At 39.4% G+C, this 23068-nt stretch overlaps 2 protein-coding genes across 2 annotated transcripts in view; one reads left to right on the plus strand and one right to left on the minus strand.

The window, feature by feature from the left end:
- LOC101164354 (general transcription factor IIF subunit 2) overlaps positions 1 to 23068 on the plus strand; it is a 49678-nt gene that overhangs the window by 4542 nt on the left and 22068 nt on the right. The window lies entirely within an intron of this gene.
- kctd4 (potassium channel tetramerization domain containing 4) lies at positions 19132 to 20963 on the minus strand. The gene has a single exon (XM_004081688.4). It carries the CDS (start codon positions 20692 to 20694, stop codon positions 19918 to 19920), a length of 777 nt encoding a protein of 258 aa, XP_004081736.1. The 5' UTR covers positions 20695 to 20963; the 3' UTR covers positions 19132 to 19917.

Here is a 23068-nt window from a genome sequence, read left to right on the forward strand (position 1 = left end):
ACACTGAGCACTCTTAAATAGATTTAGCTTCAGTCAGGAATCTCTGCCCCTCACTGAAAATACATTTTTCCCTTTTTTCTGCCACCATTCTTATACACTTTACATGCACCACACTTCCAAAGTGTTAATCCCTCCTACGTGTGGTAAAGGGTGTTTTCTTTTCTCTATATTTAAGCTCTTTTTCTGTTTCTTTAGTCTTTTCTTGGTAGCCATTAATGGCCTGAGCGCCCCATAACATGGCCCTGTGATCTTCAGCTCAAAAATGAATGTAGTTTGATGTAAATAATACAACAAAAGCAGTGGGTGTCAGAGGTTCATTAGGTTGTAATCTTGTGCTTGTGAATGTGGGAGCACGGCACTCTGGATGCATTAAAAGCTCTTCGTTTTTTCATAAAGGTGTCAGTGCTGCAGATGGCTCACTTGACTGTGAAAGTGCTCTGCAAACAAGAAGTGGAATAATGTCCTCGGAGATGCGGTGGTGTGCAGTCTGTATTTACCTGACCGACGCTCGGCTCCTCCCCCACTTGCGCACAGGAAGGTGGGCTGGATGACACCGGTCTCCCACTCGCCTTTCGCACAGAAACATCCACATTTCAGCCCTCTACCTGCCTGTAAACGTGCACACCTCACGGGGCCTGATCTACACGCTCAACCTGGAATTTCTTTTTTTTTTTTGCACACCTCCACAGATTTCACTTGATTCTGACACCTGGAACAAAGCAGTGGGGGTATTGTAAATTGATGTAAGAAATTAAAATAATTGAATAGAAATCAATCAGCTTTTAAAAGTTTAAGTTTATTTTTTATTTTTAAGTTTCATTTAAAAGCTACTCATAGTTTGCATTAAATCAGCCCAGATTGGATGTAGTCATCATTACTTTTGTGATTTCACAAATTACTGTACTACACCCATCATGTAAGAATCAATAGGAATGTCACAATGCCCTAGAAACCTTTGGTTTGTTTCCAGATGAAGCTGGAAATGCGGAGGAGGTTCCTATTTTTCGCCTTTATGTACAAAAACAACACCTATCCACAACATACATGTAATGTTAAAGTTTTAACAGATCTCAATACTTCTAACATAAGAATATCTAGATCTTTTAATATTTGGACAGAATCTTAATTAGCAGGGTTTCTCTTAAAGCATGCATACTTGAAAGCATGGTTTTTTTAAACTGCAGATCTGCATCGGCTGGGCTGCTCTCTCTTGTTAGCACATGTTTGTTTATTTGAACTGACACCACAATGTGAGCTGTGTGTTTGAAAGCTGCACTATGCTCAGCTTGTCATCCCCTGCAGAGCAACAGCAGGGCATGTTCCAAAGAAGAAAGAAGCGTGTGACATTTGTGCAGCACACAAACAGAAAGAACTGCTCCCCACACGTGAAGCATGGGGATGCATCATAAGTATGGACCCATAACTGTTGAACATCTTAACAATATTCAGTTGTAATAATTATATGTTGGGCGTAAAATGTGAGCCTATCTCCTAGTCATTAGCTTGCATTTTCATTTTCAGAGTTGGAATATGACAGGATACATCGCAAATTTGCAGTGCATGTATAATAATCTAAGAAGCTGCCCACCGTTGTCATAGTTTCTCTCTGATTCTTCAACTGAAGTGTTTGACCAGATTCTACTGCTGCTACAGCTCCGTCTGGGGAACAGATATTCTCCAAAATAAAATCATTATACTATCTCAGCAAAACAATGCAAACATTGATATTTTGGTAATGTTTTCCATTTTTTACTATTTTTACTACTATTGCAACCACAGGGTTGTGTCAGGTAGGTCAACCGGCGTAAAAATCTTTGTCCAAACCACTTGTGCGAATCAGTGAAAGCTAATTTTCGGAAGTGACCCCTGAGAAGATATGGCGGAAAGTTAACTACAATTACTAATACTACCACAAGGGACACACTCTGAAGCTGAATCCAAATTCTTCTCCAACTCCTACAGCTTTTCCCTACCCCTACATTTAGCTCTCCAAACAGAGAATTCAAAAAAAAAAAAGTGTTGTCTTATTCAGACTTCACTCCTATTCAATGACGTCATCAATAGTCGCCGGTCATCCACGTTAGCGAGTAGCTGCCAGCGCTCGCTAAATGCATAACATCAGTTTTAGTACTTACTTTTACATCTGTGCCTCTTGGAGATGGTTGACTGCACAACCACGTAAAGAAATGCGTGTTCTGCGGCACATCGCGATACGGAACACCCTCGCAGCGGAGGGACACAGAGCCCTCTGCTGCGAGGGTTTCCTCTTCAAAAAACTTTGTTCACCCCCTATCCCTCCAAATGCCCCTACAATTGGAGAAACCGGAGGGGTTGGGGAAGAATTCGGATTCGGCCTAGGTCCTATATGTGTCCCAGTGTCAAGTCTTGGTAGATGGGGAGGGTTGTGTCAGGAGGGGCATCTGAAGTAAAACTGACACCGAATCATAAATAAATCATGTGAATCACAAACACCGTCTTTACATTGACAACATCTCCACCGATGCTGCTGTCGAACTGGGTGCCAGTGGAAATTGGACTACTGTTGGTCAAAGAAAGAGAGGAGGAAGGCCTGTTTGGTGGTAGACAGAGAAAAGGAAAGGCAGAAGGGTAGCTTAGAGTAAGAACTTTGATGGGGAAAACTAGTGTTGGGCAACATGATAGAAAGAAAAAAGGTGGAAGTCCTATGTGTACAGGAGACCAGATTCCAGTTGGCTCATCTGTGCCCCTGTACCTGACGGTGTACCTCCTCTCCGGCTCACCTCTACTACTTCTCCTACACTTGGCTGTGGATCCTGCCTCTTGGTCGTCTTGCGCCCGCAGCCGTCCCAGAGAGGGTGGTGGTGTGTTCTATGACTCTGGTGGTGAGGAAGATGAAGAGGACAAGGGCAGAGAAGAGTGCCAAGTGATGGAAGCTATATAAAGAAGAGTGCTTTTATTTGTTTATTAGGGAGAGAAGCCAGATTGTAATCTTTAAGCCATGTTCAGAGGAGGGACAGTGATTGTGTTGGTAGAAGGAGGCTGAGGTTTGAACTATCAGAAAAGAGTCTCAGAGGAGGTTTATGGATGTAGTGAAGGAGGGACATGAGGGTGGTTGGCGTGAGCAAGGCGGATGTAAAGGATGGGATTGGATGGAGGTGGATGATTCGCTGTGGCATTCCCCTAAGGAAAGCAGCCCAAAGGAAAAGAACTATTTTAACTACTGCTGAAGTCAGTTCTTTTACACTTTTCTCTTCTATATGATGCTTCTGTGGTTCTACAGAACTAATATTAATTTCAAACACCTTGAAATATCTCACAGCTGTATGAGATAAGGAACAGCTGTATTGTTTATGCTGTGTTTGGAAGACGGACAATACATTAACCAGTCACCCAAAAAGTGCTTCATTATTCAGTATTTTAGTGTATTTTTCCAGTGAGTTATTTAAATTAACCTTTATTTCCAATTAATAAATTTTCTTTATGTAAAATCTAGACACCTTCAATTATCTCCAAAACCAAACCTCACCACCTCAAACCCCAAGTTTCATAAATGTCATTTATTTTACATTTTTGGTTAAACTGAAGCTGCTGCTGTTCTAGGGAGTTTTAGAAGATGATCAGTAAAAAAAGCTTGATCAATAATACAGTAAATTGACACCAACCCATTGGAATTTTTGCAAATAAATAAACTTTCTGCACAATTTCTTTGTTTTAAGAAAGTGGTTAAACTGGTAAGGAGTCTTGTCCTGCAATGTCTGCAGGCTGATAAATAAATTCATATCATTTGTGTAATGCCAGAACCTAATTAAAAATTTAATTAGAGGAAGTTATTTCTATTGCCTTTTTTGGGATAATCAAGTGAAGAAAGTCTGTTCTTTAAAGAGATGGCATAAAACATCAACATAATACATGCTTCATTAAAAAAATCTCATAAATCTAAATTGAAATTTGACAAACATACCATATAAGTGGTCAGGTATAAATGTATAGATAACTATAGCTCAACCATACCTCAGCAATTCTGCAGAATTGATTATTTATACTTGTTGCTCTGATGACTGATGGAATATGAATTCCATCAGATATCAGAATGATATTAAAATTGTGCTCTGTATTAATTATTTTAAATGAGTCACCTTTGCAAAATTGTTTTTTTTTAACTTTCTTTAAAGTAATATTTTAAATGTGAAAAATGTTGTTTTCAAAGAAGTTTTTGGTCCTTTTAGAAACTATATTTTCCTCAGAACTCATTCAAAAAATGTCATTCAAATTTGTTTATAAAAAAGTATATTTTAAACATCAGTCATTCTGTGATTCTAACCAGACAATCCCTCTTCTATCATACTCCCTATAAAGTATCGTGCATATTTTTCTTTATTTTTTCCCCCCAAAAATGTTTGGTCTTTGGAAGGAACCTCAAACATAAATTCTCTTAAAGTTCAGGCTCAAAGCTCTAATTTCTTTGAAACAAGAAAACTTTTGCTAGTGCCAAAACATCTCTGAAGTTCAAATTTGCTCTACAGTTTATACCTAATGACATGCTAGTTCCCATTATGCATATAAAAAGAAAACATTTGTAGTTTATTTCTGTTTTTTCTATGTGGAATAACTTTTTTAGAAGTGTACAGGAGTCCTGGAGTTTTCCCTAACTGAAGTCGGCAAAGCGACCATTCTAGGATCTCTTACTTTTCATCCATGCTAGACCAACCCTCTGCTTCTTTTTCAGAAATATGTGATTCAGGAAGCGATGCGGTGTCTAATGTCTATAATCTAATCAATTCACTCTGTGCAATTCATTCTTCACCTCTGTTACAAAAGTATTCAGCGAGCCAACAGTAACAAAGAGGTTGCTAATGGAGACCGTAGGTGACTGATGCACACTAAAATAACGCCTGACATGGCTTTTGTGCTGCGAGGCTCCTAGCTAAATAGTCCTCCATTATTTCCCCTCTCGTTGTTCTGCATTGTTCCGGCTAAGGTCCTGGTATTGATTAGGGGGTTGCTAAGCAACAAGCTAAGCTGTCACAGAAGCGTGCAGAGGAGAACAGTAGGCCAGATCTAATGTACTGCTCTGTTACAGTGTGACTTCAGCCGCTCGCAAGGCTTTTCATTAAAATGCTGAAAATCTTTGAGCCCATTGAAAGTGGAAAGAAAAGGAACGGAACATAATGTTTTGCATTTATTTTTTGTTAACAGTTTGTCTTAACTTTGCAAACATGTTGTTGACATCAACAATGTATATGTATGTTGTATATATCAAATGCAGCCAATGTATGCCAAATTTTGAAACATATTTGTTCTGAGGACAAATGTTGCTGAGGCGGGTGAGCACAAGAAAACTACGGGGCTTTGAAACGACTGATTGCCCAGTTACATTAGTCCTCATTTTGAGAGATGAATAGCGTTGAGCTAGGTTCACACTCGGCAACGCGCGTTCAAGCGACCACTTCCAATGAAAATTCAAAGCAGGCTTTCGCATTCAGAACTTGCGTTCGCACGTAGCTACGCAAGTTTTTTTTCACTGTACAAAGCATTGAAATGTTAAGTTAAACCAGGTCAAACTCTGACCAATCAGGGACTCTAACTTGTTAGTGATGCATGGATGGCATCTATTTTTTAATTCACAGAAGGGCCAACCATTTGAAAATTGATCATGGAGGGGAAATTGATAATTGCCCAAATTGTGCCCGGAATTATATGATGTCATATATCGGAATAAAGCTGTGAAAAAAACACCTGGAGCAAGATTTGCGAAATTTGCACTGCTTTGACATTTAGCACTAAGCCTCTTACCACCTATAGTAGCATGTAGAAAAAGTAGAAGCCTCTTCCCTCTTGTCCAGTGGGAACAACATGGGCTATAGACGTGCATTAAAGAACATGCGTTTAGCTCGTTCTCGAATGTGAGTCACGTGCCTGGCTTGTCTGTAGCTTTTCACTTCCACTTTCAGCCCTCAGATGTCCGGATCCTTTGCTAAATTTTGTGAACCAACAGAGGTATACCAAGTTTTTTTCATGGTGGACAAGTACTGCGGTAGAACTTTCTAATTTCAGGTTTTCAAGAGCCTATACTTCCTGTCTGTCATCTCTGTCAGAGGCAATTGAAGGTTTCATCTCTCTCCTGTCTCACTTCCTTTTCTCCCCATCGGAAATTACAAAAGTACCATTCTCCTAGTGCATCATTTCTCTACTGACATGCAGACAACCTCTGTACTTTTCTCATCGCTTCTCCTCCTTGTTTATTTACATTGGCAGTTACATGAAGGCTATATTTAGGCTCTGGTGTACTGTACTCTAATTGTATGTATGGGTTTGGTGCTATGCACCAGAGTTGGTTATCATTCTTGCAGTGTGAAGTCAAAAAATGACAACTAAAATGGAAGTGAACTGTAAAAACCCTCCTGGGGTTTAAGAACTCTTTCAAAGATGTATATAAGCTGGTGTTTCTCACAAAATGACAGCTAGTGGGCACACAATGTCAAAGCTGGCCTGTGTCTGCTTCCACAAATGTTGCACCGACGTTGCTTGATAAATCAACAAACAAAGGTAAAGAAAAAGCCTTATGTCTGAAGTCCCTGCCTAGGAGACTAAAGTAGTGTCAAAAAAAAGTTTACTCTCATCTTTTGGTTCAGTATAGTGTTGTGAAAAAAACACCCCCAAAGTGACTACTTCACACAACAATATTAAACACCCAATATCCAAATGAAGGACACCTAGTCTGCAAAGACAGGAGTTTGAGGTACTTTTTTGAAGGCCCTAGAGTCTGCTCTCTGCTCTCACATTAAGTGATTTAAAGTGAAAATGCAGGGCTGCAAGGGTAAATATATACTTTCAAAGGGGACATTGGTGCTATTTGCCATTTGCTTAAGCTTCTGCAATCAAATCAAGCATCATCCTTGATTTGAAACCAAACGGAGATATTGCAGTTTAAGTGACCACTGGAGGCTGGTTTCAAAAAGCAGCAATTTCCAGCAAAATTCAACTTGGAACAAAAAAGAACGAAAGTAGAACCTTCTGGTTGGATAGCAGTGAAGCTAAAACTGCATAGAGAAAGTTTGTAAATAGTTAATTCTTAAGTTAAAGTAAAGAAGCTTATTTCTTGAAGTACTACATCCACGTAATTGTGAAGCATTGTTTTGTTCTGTTTTTTAGCAATGTTGGCTTTAGGGCAGTACGGTATACTTATTTTACTAGTATCTGGAGTTTTCTTGGTTCTGTTATTCCATCTTTCTCGCTAATGTCTTCTCGGGTCTTTTGTTCACAGGAATAAACCATGTAGAATTGCTGGAACTAGTTGATCAGAATTTAAATATCTAAAATATTGACATGTATAGACATTATTTTGACAAATATCTGGCAAAGAAGGAGGAACAGAGGAAAACATATTTTAACAAAAATTATGAAATATTGCATTAAAAAATGTTTCATTAAAGAAAATCCAAAAATTAGTATAAAAAACATTTTTCATAATTCAGGAAACGTTGATCCTTTATCAATAGATCTTTAATTTTCTTTTACCCCGGCCCCTAATTTTTTATCAGTTTATTCAACAAAATATTCAACGAAATATTTCTCCAAATGTGCGTTACTACAAAATAAAGGTAATATTTTACACTTATTTAGAGAAGCTTTTGTTTTAAAACTTTTGTAAAAATCCAATCGTGGTTGGACAAAATATTGTTTTAAAAAAGGGATCGCAAAAAATCAAGCACCACTTTACAAAGAGTGGCGTTATTTTAGTCTAGCCTAAGGCCTGGACAGTTTAAGCTACCAGCACTCAACGGCCGTGCACGCTGATGCAGAACATTCATTTGACAGAGGTTTTGCCCATTAATTGTTGCTATCAAACAAAGAGAAACTGAGTCATTGCAAAAATGAAATGCCATCTGCAAACATTTGAAGTGTTGATGTTCATATTTTTAATAATGTAGGAGGGAAAAAGGAGCGTTTTTTTTCTCCCAGAGAGCATGTTGGTGTGTTGGTGTTCAGAGGGCAGCCAGATGCCTTTTTTACCGGGCATGAACCGCAACCAAAACGTGGTTTGGAAATGATGGATGGAAAGATGTTTGTTTGTTTGTTTGTTTTTGTTGCCCAAGGTGAAAACAGCAAAGCAAGGCTAGAAAAATTTTGGAAGAGAAATGTCATCCGTATTCTCGATTCGGCTTGAAATAAAGCTTTATTCAACCTCTGCTGAGCTCCCACACAGCAGACGTGTGACGGAGAGGATAATGATGTACTGCTCTGTCGGGGGGGGGGGGGACAAAGTGCTTGCCAGTTGGGCGCTGGAACACTAAAAGTGTTTTTAGCAATGTACACAAAACAGTGACTAGTTATCTCTTTGTATGAACTGAGATGGAGCTCTACTGCTGAAGGTCATTCTTTTGTGTTGTGTCTTGAAAATAATATTTAAAATTTCTCTGAGATCTTTAAGGGAGGTATAATCTTCTCAAAGAGGCGGCACAAAGACAGCCATTCACCACTTTGAAATGCTGGTTCTTAATATGTTGATAATTCCATCTGGATCTTTTTTTTCTGCTCATAGGAATCTTGTTCTCATTCATCTGTCTTGAAGATGATCACCCCCCCCCCCCATCACTGCTGCATAATTCAGTTTTCCCTAATGCCTTATTTGTGTCTTACATGTAGAGGCAAAAACTGTGTTAAAAATAAAAAACGTGTTTAAAATAGAGCTGCGTTACCCACAACATGCATACATGTGAAATGATATTGAAATTTGTCAGCCTGTGTTTGTTGAACACGGGTTGACAAATTTCAAGTAGGTTTTATAATAAAGTTTATTACTTGCAGGTATTAATAATCTCAAAACATTACATTGAAATGTGTTGTATGGATGATTACTCACAAGTATAAACATGTGACTCTCAGTAGTTTTAAGGAAGCTCTTTGCATTTACTAACATCAGGCTGTGGTTTTCCCTGAAGTTGCTGAAGCCCATAAAGCTGGTCAACAAAGAGAAGCATGAATTGTGTCAAACATTCTGGTAGATGAATGAGCTGAACTCAAAGACCCACTCTGATCAAAATTGTGATTTTAACATGTTCTTGTGATGTTTTTCTCACAATGGAATACATATATAAAGAAATTTCAGCTTACAATTGCATCTCTAAGTATTTCTTTATTCAGATCGTCGTGAATCTGAAAAACAGCACATTTGTGAGAAAATACGCCGGGTGGGTCATGAGCTCCCTGCTCCGCTTCATTCTGATGCATTCGCTTGTAGACGACCAGATCCATGTATGTTTTTGTTTTCCTCATTTGAACTGGCATCTGACTCAAAACTGGACGGCTAGATGGCTTTAATTGCTTGCCATTTTCGTTTCACCGGTAATGTCAGGTTGGGGTTTTGAGGAGCTGTAAGCTAGCAGGAGAGTTTGTAAACAGAGATCTCTTAGAAATGGGGGGGGGGGGTTCACTGCGCAGGCAGTCCCTCCCACGACGGGTTGAATATCTAACCAACTGCCACTTTGCAGAAACTGTTCTAAAAAAACAACAGGTGTTTTTTTTAAATTTAGGCTTAAAACTGCAAAAAGATGGTTAAAATACCACTGCAAACGGTTTTACTATAGATCAAAAGATGATTTGAGTGGGAAACACAGAAGACTAACTTTAGTAGATGTTATGGCTCCTTAAACTATCACTTTGACTTGATTCTGCTCCTCTCGTCTGTCCCTCTACACTCTGGGGCTTGGACTTCCAAAATAAAAGCTACCGGTAAATAACTTTTAATCTGAAAGAAGGACTTTACAATAGTGAGTGATTTTCCAGTTCTTTTTACTTGTAGTTCAGGTTTAAGCTGAAGTCTGATCTAGGAGTCACTTGACACAAGGTACATGAGGACCATGTCCTAGATACATCTGTCTGAGATGGTTCTTGAGTCCTTGACCTTACCAGCAGCCCCCTCCTTGTCAAATTGTCTGTCAAATTCTTGAATTGTCTTAGTTATAAAATCCTCTTTGAATTGTGATTTATTTTTCTCATACACATTTCTGAACCACATTTTATCCTTTGTTTTAAGTTCTTACTAATGTGTTTGGAAAGAGCCAGCTTCTTCTGCACTGACCAACTGTCAAGTCTGTGATCACTCTGTTACGTGGGGCCTGACTCATCCAGACCGACTGTTTCCAAAGGCCAAAATAACCATTGCAGGAGTTGTAACTAATTTACCACGATACCCCATTATTCAAGTATTTGAAATGCAGTGGGGCAAAAAAGTATTTAGTCAGCTAACCCTGATGGTAAAATATGTTACTTTGGTCCCAGCCTCTGCTGGTCATTCACTAGGTCCCCACGTGTAATTCTGGGATTTTGGATCACCGTTCTTGTGATTATTTTGACCCCATGGGGTAAGATATTGCAGGGAGGCTCAGATGGAGGGAGATCATTTTGTATGTCTTATATTTCTGAATATTTGCTCCTACAGTTGATTTCTTCACACCGACCTGCTTACCTATTGCAGATTCAGTCTTCCCAGCCTGGTGCAGGTCAACAATATTGTTTCTGGTGTCCTTAGACAGCTCTTTGGTTTTGACCATAGTGGAGTTTGGAGTGTGACTGTTTGAGGTTGTGGACAGGTGTCTTTTATATAGATCCTCTTACAGAAGAATTTACAGGTCTGTGAGAGCCAGGAATCTTGCTTGTTTGTAGGTGATCAAATACTTACTTTCCACCATACTTTCTACAAAATTCTTTAAAACTCACCAAATGTGATTTTCTGGATTTATTTTTCTCATTCGTCTCTCATAATTGAATTTAATTTAATTTAATTTAACCTATGATTAAAGTTACAGGCCTCTCTCATCTTTTTAAGTGGGACAACTTGTACAATTAGTGGCTGATAAAATACTTTTTTGCCCCATGGTATGTTCTAAGTTTCTGATATATTAAGTATTGGTTTTCAAAGAGAGCAAAAAATGAAAAACATTTATAGGCATCAGTCTATACGGAATATCTGAATTTTACAATTACTGATCGAAAACTTTGTTATCACTCAAACTTAATGAAATGCACTTATCATTCTGTACATCTTAGCACTCTGACTTTGTAGATGTGGATTTCTCCTTTTCAGTTTGCAGAACTATATAATTATAAAACTTAAGAATGACCATGTTCAGGTCAGTTTAGAAATCATTCAGGTCAACTAAAAAAATAAAATCCTTTGTCCCCACATTGAAAATCGGAAGATTCTCAAACTTTAGTCTGTTTCTTTAGAACTGCACAGGCAACTACTAGTCAGTCATCATAGCTGTGTTTAGATGTTTAACAATATGTTTTAATTCAAAATTGTACAGCAACAGAGCGTATTGTGCATCATTTTAAATGTTTGAATATAGAGCAGTGCAAACAAATGACAATTATAAATGTAAACATAAGCGTAAGTTTTGGCGATTCAGATCCAAAATCCAGGTTTATTTGGGGGAAAATAAAACTAAAAAAGTAAAGAGTCCAGCTTCACACCGTCCAAAAAGACATACTTGTTAAACTATTCTCTGATGGTACGTTGCTAAAAAGTTTGGTACTTGCATACGGCAAACTGGTATTTTGGATACAGCTGCGAATGGCACATTCTGTACTGCGCCTCACCCTTTCACGCAGCAGTAATTTTGCCTTTGTGATTACCTCAGAAGAAGGTACAGATTTGCTACAGCAGCGGAAAGAAGTGTTACCCGTTCCATGATGGTGCAGTTCACGCGGCACAACAGGGTGAAAAGAGAGGTTCACAGAGATGGAGAACAGGCTGTGTGAAAGAAACTAAAGAGCAGCTGGCACAAGCTATGTGGAAGAGCCAGAAGAAGCAGAGCCTCTCTCTGCACAAATCTCTATGAGCATTCCAGAATTTTTAGCTTCCACTCTGTCATTTTGTAAATATAAATTTTGCTGAATTATATACAGCTCAGTTACTCTGGCTTTTGCATAGTGGAACACAGACTTGTAGACCTGTCGCAAATGGGCAGAGGAGTGTCATTATGGTTAAAGAAAGAAACATAGATGTCTAATAACTAAAGATGGAAAATATATAAATCACACGCAATTAATCTAGTTAGAATATTTTTGTTGTAAAATTAACTTAAGAAATGGATTTACAGTAATGCAAAAAATGCATTAATCTCATGAAATATGCCATTTTCAGTAACTATTGTAGCTGCTGTCGTTATTTTAGGGTCCCACCTCAAGCGTCTTTTGATCTATTTTTAAAGCGATCCCAGTGGTCTTTTAATTATGATTATGACGTTTTTAGGTAAAAGCCAAAAAACTGTCGTTTTCTAGGACAGTTTCTTTGGAGCATCAGTAGTTCATTAGAGATTCGTCTCTGAGTTGTGGGTGGAAGCGTTGACGTGAAGTAAGCCTGCCCCTTCCCATCATCTCTTTGTTTATACTCTCTCCCGCTAGTTTACAGCCACTCATAACCCTAGCAAAACCAAGTGCCAGCTGGAATAAGGAAAACAAAACCATACAGTACAGACCAAAAGTTTGGACACACCTTCTTATTCAAAGAGTTTTCTTTATTTTCATGACTATGACAATTGTAGATTCACACTGAAGGCATCAAAACTGTGAATTAACACATGTGGAATTATATGCATAATAAAAAAGTGTGAAACAACTGAAAATATGTCATATTGTGGGTTCTTCGTAGTAGCCACCTTTTGCTTTGATTACTGCTTTGCACACTCTTGGCATTCTCTTGATGAGCTTCAAGAGGTAGGCACCTGAAATGGTCTTCCAACAGTCTTGGAGGAGTTCCCAGAGATGTTTAGCACTTGTCGGCCCTTTTGCCTTCAGTCTGCGGTCCAGCTCAACCCAAACCATCATGATTGGGTTCAGGTCCGGTGACTATGGAGGCCACGTTATCTTGCACAGCACCCCATCATTCTCCTTCTTGGTCAAATAGCCCTTACACAGCCTGGAGGTGTGTTTGGGGTCACTGTCCTGTTGGAAAAAGAAATGATGGTCCAACTCAACGCAAACCGGATGGAATAGCATGCCGCTGCAAGATGCTGTGGTAGCAATGCTGGTTCAGTATGCCTTCAATTTGGAATAAATGCCCAACAGTGTCACCAGCAAAGCAACCCCCACACCATCACACCTCCTCCTCCATGCTTTACGATGGGAACCAGGCATGTAGAGTCCATCCGTTCACCTTTTCTGCGTTGCACAAAGACACGGTGGTTGGAAGCAAAAATCTCCAATTTGGACTCATCAGACCAAAGCACAGATTTCCACTGGTCTAATGTCCATTCCTTGTGTTCTTTAGCCCAAACAAGTCTCTTCTTCTTGTTCTTGTTGCCTTTCTTTAGCAGTGGTTTCCTAGCAGATATTCTACCATGAAGGCCTGATTCCCACAGTCTCTTTTTAACAGTTGTTGTAGAGATGTGTCTGCTGGTAGAACTCTGTGTACCATTGACCTGCTCTCTAATCTGAGCTGCTGTTAACCTGCCATTTCTGAGGCTGCTGATTTGGATGAACTTATCCTCCACAGCAGAGGTGACTCTTCGTCTTCCTTTCCTGGGGCGGTCCGCATGTGAGCCAGTTTCTTTGTAGCGCTTGATGGTTTTTGAGACTGCACTTGGGGACACTTAGCTGCTATTTTCTTGGCATAAGACAAATTCTAAGTCTATTCAGTAGGACTATCAGCTATGTATCCACCTGACTTCTGCACAACACAACTGATGGTCCCAACCACATTTATAAGGCAAGAAATCACACTTATTAAACCTGACAGGGCACACCTGTGAAGTGAAAAAAAATTTCAGGTGATTACCTCTTGAAGCTCATCAAGAGAATGCCAAGAGTGTCCAAAGCAGTAATTAAATCAAAAAGTGGCTTCTATGAAGAACCTACAATATGACATATCTTTTGTTATGTATATAATTCCACATGTGTTAATTGTTAATTAGTTTTTATGCCTTCAGTGTGACTACAATTTTCACAGTCCATGAAAATAAAGAAAACTCTTTAAATGAGAAGGTGTGTCCAGACTTTTGGTCTGTACTGTACATCACCTACAAGTGGATGCCCTCCCCCTCCCCCCGCATTCAAAATATATAATACCTGGTGGTTCCTAAAAGCCAAAATCCGGTGACGTCTTGTAAAAATGTGTTTTTCAGAATAATCATTTTTGCTTTGCTACCTTTTCTTAACTTGTTCTTCCTAATCCAAATTTTTTTTCATGATATTTTTGCAGTAGCCTAAGATATTCAATTTATAAACTGACAGATCAGATCCCTCAGTAAAAGTATGTGGTCTCATGTTAAACGTTTAAAGCCTTTGATTGACAGATTCTCACAAGCTATATTTCAGTGGAAGAGGTGTGATATTCCAACATGCTTACTCCTGATTGAAGACTGGTTGCCATAGAAACGTATATTCAGATCGACTCCGACTAATCACTGCTTACTGATGACATCTGGTTTCAAAATGGTTGACAGCCGTATTGTGTAAAAATGGTGACTGAATTGACTTCATTGCGTTGGAACCTGAAGCAATGCATTTTCTATGGTTGACATCCCACTCACTCTTTTCAGTCCTCGCATACAGTCAACGATCAGAATGGAGCGGATCAGGGAGCTTGTGGCTTGCCATAGTAGCTTTTACGTCACACCGACAAGCTTTTTTACAACAACATTTTTTGTCTGCTTCTGATTCACAATGATTTGAATAAAAAAACTCATGCAATTTTAGGCTTAATTTTCTTAACATATGTCCTCTATCATGACAAAAATTGCCACAAGAACATGCCAAAAAACACCCCAAAAATGTGATTTTAATCCGAGTAGCTCTTTCAAGAGTTGTAGCCCAAAAGCCACAAAGTTAGTATTACATTTCCTGGATGAACTAAGGTTGCCCCATTTTGCAGCCTCAGGCATGTGCAATGGGGATTTATGGTGGAGTGCAGTCTGCGCAGTACTGGCCTTACCCTTTACACCATTGGTTCGTCTGCCATTGCCTAGCAAGCTTGAATGATGACATGGAGGTCCAATGATTATCAATGCAAATATTGACTCACCAACATTGCCTGCGCACCATACTTGGCATCCATTGGTGTGACTTCACCACAATGTTGAAGTCCGTGAGTAAGCAGTAACGGCTCGTATTGAAGCCATGCTCCTACTGACACAGGGCATTTCTCAAGACTACATAACCATGGCATACCAAAGATTATCTTATATGGTGAGCCCTCCCCTGGGCATCATGACAGAGGTGCTCCTAGAAGGAGGCACAAAGACTGCCATAAGATGGCCGTAAGCACTTGTAAAATCAATCACTATTTCGCTGAATGTGGTTGAATCAATCATCAATCATCAATCAGTCAATCTTTATGTGGAAAGCACTTTAACATCTACCAGAGATCCAAACTACTGCACAGGTATATAAAAAAATTACAAGTAGAAATTAGTGAAATACAATAAAACAACAGTAAAATCAACCTTAATAGAAACACTAATAGAGCTGGCCTAATTGTCATCCACTCTGGTGTTAAAAGCCAATGCAAAAAGTCGAGTTTTTAACAAAGATTTAAAATCTTATAGGGATCTGGCAGACCTCACAGAAAAAGGGAGACGATTCCAGAGTCGAGGGACAGCCACTGAAAAGGTTCTGTCACCCTTGTTCACAAGTTGAGTCCTGGGAACCACAGATTGCAAAGCTCTACGAGGGTGAAGATTCTGTAGGAGCTCAGTAAGATAGAGAGGTGCTAAACCAAAATTAATACTTAAAAGTCATGAGTAAAATGTTAAAATCCATTCTAAAAGAAACAGGCTACCAGTGTAGAGATCATAGTATTGGGGTAATGTGATCACGCCGTCTCGTCCCCGTTATTAAACGGGCAGCTAAATTCTGGACCAGCTGAAGACGGCGGAGGAGGGACTGGTCCATCCCAGAATAAAGGGAATTACAGTAGTCCAGTCTAGAGAAGATGAAGGCATGAACAACTCTTTCCAGGGTGTCATGAGGGAGATATTGCTATGTTGTATTGATTAATCTGAGATGACAGCTAGACTACTGCACTAACTTGTCCATCAAAATTAAAACTACAGTCTAAAATAACCCCAAGATTCCTGATAGAAGACAGGTTAGAGTGTTGAAGTGTTTTAGCATCACAAAGACACAAGTCTTTTTATCATTCAGCCTTGAATTAGCTGCAGAGGAAAAGACCTGATCTTTCTAACCCGTTTTACCTTAATCGTTTCCTGTTTCTAGTGAGGCGACAGAGAAATCAGAGGCATGCAAGTCATGTTTTTATCTCAGCAGTCTCCCATGACTGTGGTGTATTGAACACAGAAAGGAGCATCGCCTTTGACAGCATGGAGGACTTGAGCTCGCTTGGCAACAGGTGAAAGGATCGAGATAGAGGGTGGTTGTGTTTTTCCTCCAGCTGATAATGCTTATCTTATCTGCGCTGCTGTGCGTCTCATGCTGCCTCCATTACACTTTCATCACTTTTACTTCAGACCGATCCCTTAAAACATACAGTCAACCTGCCACCATCATAAAAAATGCATGGAACTGATCTGCATTTAAGAGCGGGCTGAATGTTACAGCAAAATGCCAGAGCTTGCGTTGCGCTCCACAGAGGGAACCCCATCCTGAAGGGTCACATTATCTGGACTGTTTGGAGCCTTTTTCATGTTTACAGTGCATTTTGTTCTCCTGCTGTCAGGCTTGAAAGCTGGCTTTTTCAACCTGAGGGAGGGTTGGTTGATTTTGCGACATTGTCTGCCAGAGCAGATGCTTTTGGTCTCAGGCGGGGGAATCACAGTAAGCGGTAAAAAGAGTGACGGTGTTCATTTCAAGCCAGCTGATAGCGGCTCCCTACAGACGAATGCTCTGCAATTAAAAGTTCGTTCAGGCAGCAAAAAAGAAGCCTGAACTTTGATGACAAAAGGATCTCCCTTTGCAGTAAGAAGATGGGGTTAATGCTGTCCAATGTCCAGGATAATTAAATTTAAAGATTTCCACTCCCACAAGCTTCCATAAATGAATCATGACGCATGCCGGCTTCACATTGTTTGGGTTCAAGCCAGGCTGGGCTTGTTTTGCGTTTGGCACAGGCATCATCGATGAGTAAAAGAGCTTCTTATTCATAGTCAGACCTTTACATTATAGCATTCTACTGTTCAAGTGGATCATATTTATCATCTTTGGTCCAACCACCTGAATGCCCCCCTAAAAAATCTTATTTGACATCTCGACTTAAGTCGGGGAACTACATTAGCTTTACAAATATGTAGTTTACTTAAACATTAGGATGACTTCATGTAACCTGACCTTTGTGGATCTTTCTGTTCTGTTGCTTCTTTTATTTTATAATTTGTTTTAAAGGCACTCTAATAATGAGTGATAATGAAAAGGAATAATGGGGGTATTTATAACCATAATTTGTTGTTCTTTTAAAAGTTAAATAACAAACGATCTGATGGGGGGGGGGGGGGGTCTAGCAGTAGTTACGGAGCTTAATCATTTAATGGCTGAAGTTATAATACGTGGCAGCCTGTTTTCTATTTTATGTATGACTGGTCAAGCTGCAATGGACCGAAGGAAATTTCACAGTGGCTTAAAGTGTGGAAGTATTGCATTCAAATAGAACACAAACAAAAAAATCTTTGATCATTTTAGTTTTTAGATTGTAAATCAGTTCAAAATGCAATTTATTTAGCTCAATTTAGTCTATCACTGAAGCCAGATTTTAGAGCAATTAATGCCCGTCTTCTGATGGACACAAACAATGAAAAAGACTGCAGTCAATCTCAAAGCATAGTTTCTAATGATAAAAACAAGCTTTTATTTATTTATTGTTGGTATTTGGGAAAATCTTCATTGTGACACTCTTGTTGAACTCCTGTGAGAGTTCTCTCAACTTGGCTAATTTATCATTTTTGGAGCCTATATTTATCTAAAATACACAATTTATCTAAAAAAAATACCCAGTTTAAAAATGTAAAAGCCTGTAAGCTGCTTCTTTATTATTTTACATGAAGGGATGAAATACTAACAGTTCTGTTTTGGATTCAATAGAACAAAAAAATTAAAGTGTCTTGATTTCCAGGATCATTCTGGTGATTATTGTAGCAATGTGTGTGGCTTCTTGGCAAAGGGGGAAATAGAAATAGTTCTCCTATGTAATCTCACTACTTTCAGTTGGCATTTAAAAGGCTTTTATTGATGTTCAGTTTCTTTTCTTTTTTTTTAACCAAAGCACACTCACCGAACACATTAGTATCTGGTTTATAGCTGATGTAACTGTGCCCACACAGTGTTTGAACCCGTCTTTTAGCTTGAACATGTAAATGTGGTCATTTCAAACATCTTGACAGCACTTACAGGATCCTCACTTTCAAAAGAATGGAACAATGACCATGTTCATATGACGCCACTACTCTGATGCTTTTGTAAAGACACTGCAGTGAAAACATTCTCTCTGATTATCCTAAGATCATATTTAGGATAAGAGGTGTAAGATTTACTGATAAGTACATTTTAGTACTTAAATCCATATTTTTGTTAGAAGTGTCATCTTTTATGGTGATTTCTCGTTTAATGACTTTTAGTAAGTGTTTGCAGAGTTAAAAATATTGCACATTTTTTAAAGAGATATTAATTTTATTTATGCAAATATATTTTTAATGCTATTTCTGCATCCCTATATATCAGTGCTACAGTGTGAGAGCTTTAGGAACTTTCAGCAGAGGAAGAAAGCCTTTTGAAAGCAGGACATTTCTGCTTTTGCAGATCAAAGTGCTGTCCTCAGGACAGAATGACATCAACAGATGCTCTAATAACACAACACAAACATAATTTCATCAAGTTTAGGGTCTCTTCAATCTTTACTTTATACTTCTGATAAAACATTAACTAAAAGTCAAACTATTTTAGATGGAAAATGAGTCATGTTTGTCATGTGTAGTGTATTTTAGGCTTCATATTCTGTGAAAACAAAGTTTACCATGTGAGGTATTGTAATATTGCTCATGTCCATTTCACAGGAGGTAGATTATTATAATTGGAGTAAACAATTACAGATTATAATTTTCTACATTCCCTGAATAATTAGTTTTGCAATAAATGACCTCCGCATGCAAACAAATTAATACTTGTTTTATATAATAAACCCAGGATTTCAAAGAAACTACAAACTGCTTGTTTAAATCCATTTTATTTGTAAAATATTCACATTTAAAGAAATAGGCATTTTTGTGGTACTGGCTTCACAGAGGCTCACGGCACTTACAAAACACACTTTTTAAAAAGGATTTCTGTGCACATGCATCATGCAAGATTCTAAGCCCTTGCAATAATCACAGCTCTTTGCTCCTAAACTTTAACAGTTAATTAAACGTTTGTGTGTTGGCCTAAGCCTGCCTTCAGTGAGCTCTGCTTTTCAAATCGAACTAAAAAACTCAAGCTAATAAAACAGAAACACTCACACACACCGTGTACGGCGAGGCACACACACGCGCACACACACAGGCTGTAGTAAAAGCTGAATGGCACAACAGTGCACATCACAGGCTTTTTATGAAGGGGCTGTTTTTTCCGTTTTTGCAGCCACTGACAAAAGCACACATGTATTGATGGAACTTGAAGTGCAGTATTTTCCGCGTGAAGATTGGTTTGTGGCTTGTCGTCCATGTCACCGGGGCTTTTGTGCTATCAGGATCTTTCTGGATTCTACAATACAATAATACAGAGCAGTGCAAATTCGGCAAATGCCAAAACATGGTTCTGCTAAAAACAACCGCCCAAAGCTTCATTAGTAAAGTCTGTCCTAAACAGTCCAGCTCACCTTTTATTTTATCTACTAATTCACATAATACACATTTTACAAGACTCAAACCAATACCTGACATTAGTGGAGTGAATATGAAATATGGCAGTACTTTCCCTTCTGCCTTCTCTCTGATTCCTGCATTTCTCTTCATCTTACTTGACAAAGTGCAGGGCCTCCGCTGCCACCACAGAGCCTTTACTGCTGTCGAGGCTGGTGACCAACTTGAACCCCGATTTAAGTGCTAGCATCACTGTTTCTAGTTTCAGACAGTCTAGAGTGCACACGAACGTGCTGTCCTCCTTCAGCACGAGCCGTGAGCCCGGCTCAGACTTGATGAAGTGGCGAAACTGGATCACATTTGATGACACCACAAATTCTTCTGGGAAGCCGTCCAAGCGGCTCTTGGAGATCTGCACCAGCCGTCCCTTAACCTTCTCAATGAAGGTGGCGTCGCTGCAGTACACCTTGAGGCCCTGCGACCTCTCGTGGCTGTCTGTCACCTCCAAAAACGCGGGTTCTCGCTGGGCTGCTCGTTGATTTTCCCACTCGACCACGGCCTCCACCAGCTGGCTCAGGCGGTAGAAGTCGGCCTCTCTGCGCAGCAGCCCTGCCTCACGGAAGTCATCAGGCAGCTGGAGCTCACCGGTCCGGAGGTAGTTGAGCACGTGGCGAAAAACAGGACCATCTCTGTCAATGAAGGGATTGCCCATAGAATCTGTGTGTTGAACCGGCTTTTTACCATTGGCCACCTCCTCCAGAAAGGACCCGAGGTGCTTGGAAAGGGTGGTCCGATGGGCGGTGTAAAGAAACCCCCCTACATTGAGGGTGATGGTGCCGGAAGAGGGCTTCTTGAAGCTTTTGCTGGGCTGCAGCAGGTCCGGATTGATGTGCCTCAGTTCACTCTCCATCCTTCTGAGGTTCCATTCCATTCTCCAGTCAGCCCCTCCAGCTTCAGTCCAGCCTCCTCCTCAGAGCTGGTGTCTGTGCGTGGGGTTTGTTTTCACCTTGTCGTTTGGACGTTTGATGCAGCTGAGAAATTGAGAGGGTGTTGTCGGCTGAGAGAGCAAATGTGTTTGAGAGAGTGTGATGTGGATGGCTGAGTGTTGTCTGGCAGAGCAGCTACAGTGAAGTAGGAGCTGCAAGCTGGCTCTGTGTGCCGATCCGTGTCCCTCCTCTCCACTCTCCCTCTCTCTGTGTCTCTCTTTAAGAGTGGGTGTGCAGACAGCGTCACATTTCAGGGAGGAGGAAAAGGGAGTATGTGAGCAAACAACAGAATAGTGAGGACTCTTTTTCTCTCAGTCCTTAATTATCTTTGGCAAAAAAAAAAAGGTGTCAAACCCGCACCTAAACCATCCTCTCACCAGATGGAAGTTAGGGGGTGGTTGGGCTTTTATAATCTTTGCACAGGAAAATAGTCAGACTTGTGAGCATGAATTCAAAACTCTATTTGCACACACACGTCTGATTTACCTCCCATCATTACTTCTGACTGTCTGAGAAGAGTGATGGTTTGTTGAGGCGAGGTTTGTCTTTTTCGCTTGTTGTTAATCTGATGGAGCCCTGCTAATGCAAATTAAATGATTAAATTCATGTAAATATCCTGTTGGGGTTTCTCTGAAGATAGCCAGCAGTGGTCTCTGCCCTGGTGAGTGGACACATTGATTGATTGCAATAATTTAAGGTTGAGGAAAAAAGAATCAACTGCAGTCGATTACAGTTTGGCCATTAGGGGCAGATTTTCTTTCTTTTGGCAATGTTTTGAAAAGGTGTCCCGCTGTTTGGGAACTGCAAAAGACTGGCCATTTACACACACACAAAAAAAAATGAAAGGACACAGCATTCACGCTGTGAGTGTGCTTCACACGGCTGTCTCTCCTAGTGCAAAGAAATCATCACACTTCATGTTAAACATGAGGAAACATGAGGGCCCAGCATTTATGTGTATTTACATGTATGTGCTGGTCTGATGACTCAATCAGCTGTAACGTAGTGTTTTAACCTTTCTACCTTCCTGTCAATGTTTGTACTATGGGTGGAATGATTCACTTTAACAAAGATTTGATTAACATAATAATTTGTGGTTGCTGATACATTTCATCGTGGATTTTGGTTCATTTTGAACGATTTGATCACTGACTTAAAATTCATCCTGGACATCTTTAGCCAAAGATAATAAAAAGTAAATTAGATTTGTGTACAAACAAACAAGTTAACAAGAATCTCTGTTTAACATTTTAGCTTCATTAAGTTCAACCCACTGTTATTTTTCCAGATCCAAATAATCCAAAGGGGACGTTGTTAGAACATTTTACCACATTGTACAAGTCTCTGCTAAAGTCAAAGTGTCTCCATACATTGCACTGTAATGATGGCTTGATCATTTTCTGCTGCCATCACGTGTGAAGCACTTGGTCGTTTTTACGCTCTAGTAAATATACTGTACCTCAATCCAAATGGTATTTCCTAATATTGATATAAGCAATTTATTTCATTTTGAAAATGTTTTATAATGGTATAGGTCAAGTCAATTAACAACTTGGCTCAGACAGATTGATCTGGTTGGTTCGTAGGAATGTATTGATTCATTAATTGTTACGCCCTCAGTTTTTACCTGTTATCACGTGAGTCTTGTTGGCCAGATTTCCTTTTTTCTATTTGGTTTTATCATTTGGAAAATGATCGAAAATAGCTTTGATAAACCATTTAGAGATTGTGAGCCACAGGAGAAAAGATGTTAAAAAAAAGTTTTTTATTTTCCAACATAACTATTACCAACTTATGAATGGCCCCAAAATAAAATGGGGTCAACTTAACCAAATGTCACTAAGGAAATCACAAACAAATTCCTCAAACAAACTAAAACTGACTCATCCAGCAGGATACACTAAGGGGGTTTTAAACTGGCTCATCGGACCTACAAGGTGGGAATCTACAAATAACAAACATAACTTAAACACATTAACCAAAGAGACAAATCACTACTAATTTTGACATTGAACCGAAAGAAAGCTAAACTCAGCTTTAAGAAACAATTTTAAGTGATCAAAAGAAAAAATAATCTCTTGTTTCTCCGCACCTTCTTCTTATGAAACATGTGGTTAAATGTTAGTTTAGCTGCACTTAGAAAGGTAAATAAAGAAGAATGTGCATGAAATTCCATATACAGCTGGTCTGATTTGGTTTTGACCCCAAAAGCAGAAGTATTTCAGTGCAGTTGCTTTGTAACCTACTTTAGTTGGGGTTTCACTCAAGGGACACATCGCCTATCAGTTTGCATAATTTATCATCAATTGTGCACAAATC

The sequence above is a fragment of the Oryzias latipes genome, chromosome 21 (genome assembly GCF_002234675.1).
Source record: "Oryzias latipes chromosome 21, ASM223467v1".
Lineage (NCBI taxonomy): Eukaryota > Metazoa > Chordata > Actinopteri > Beloniformes > Adrianichthyidae > Oryzias > Oryzias latipes.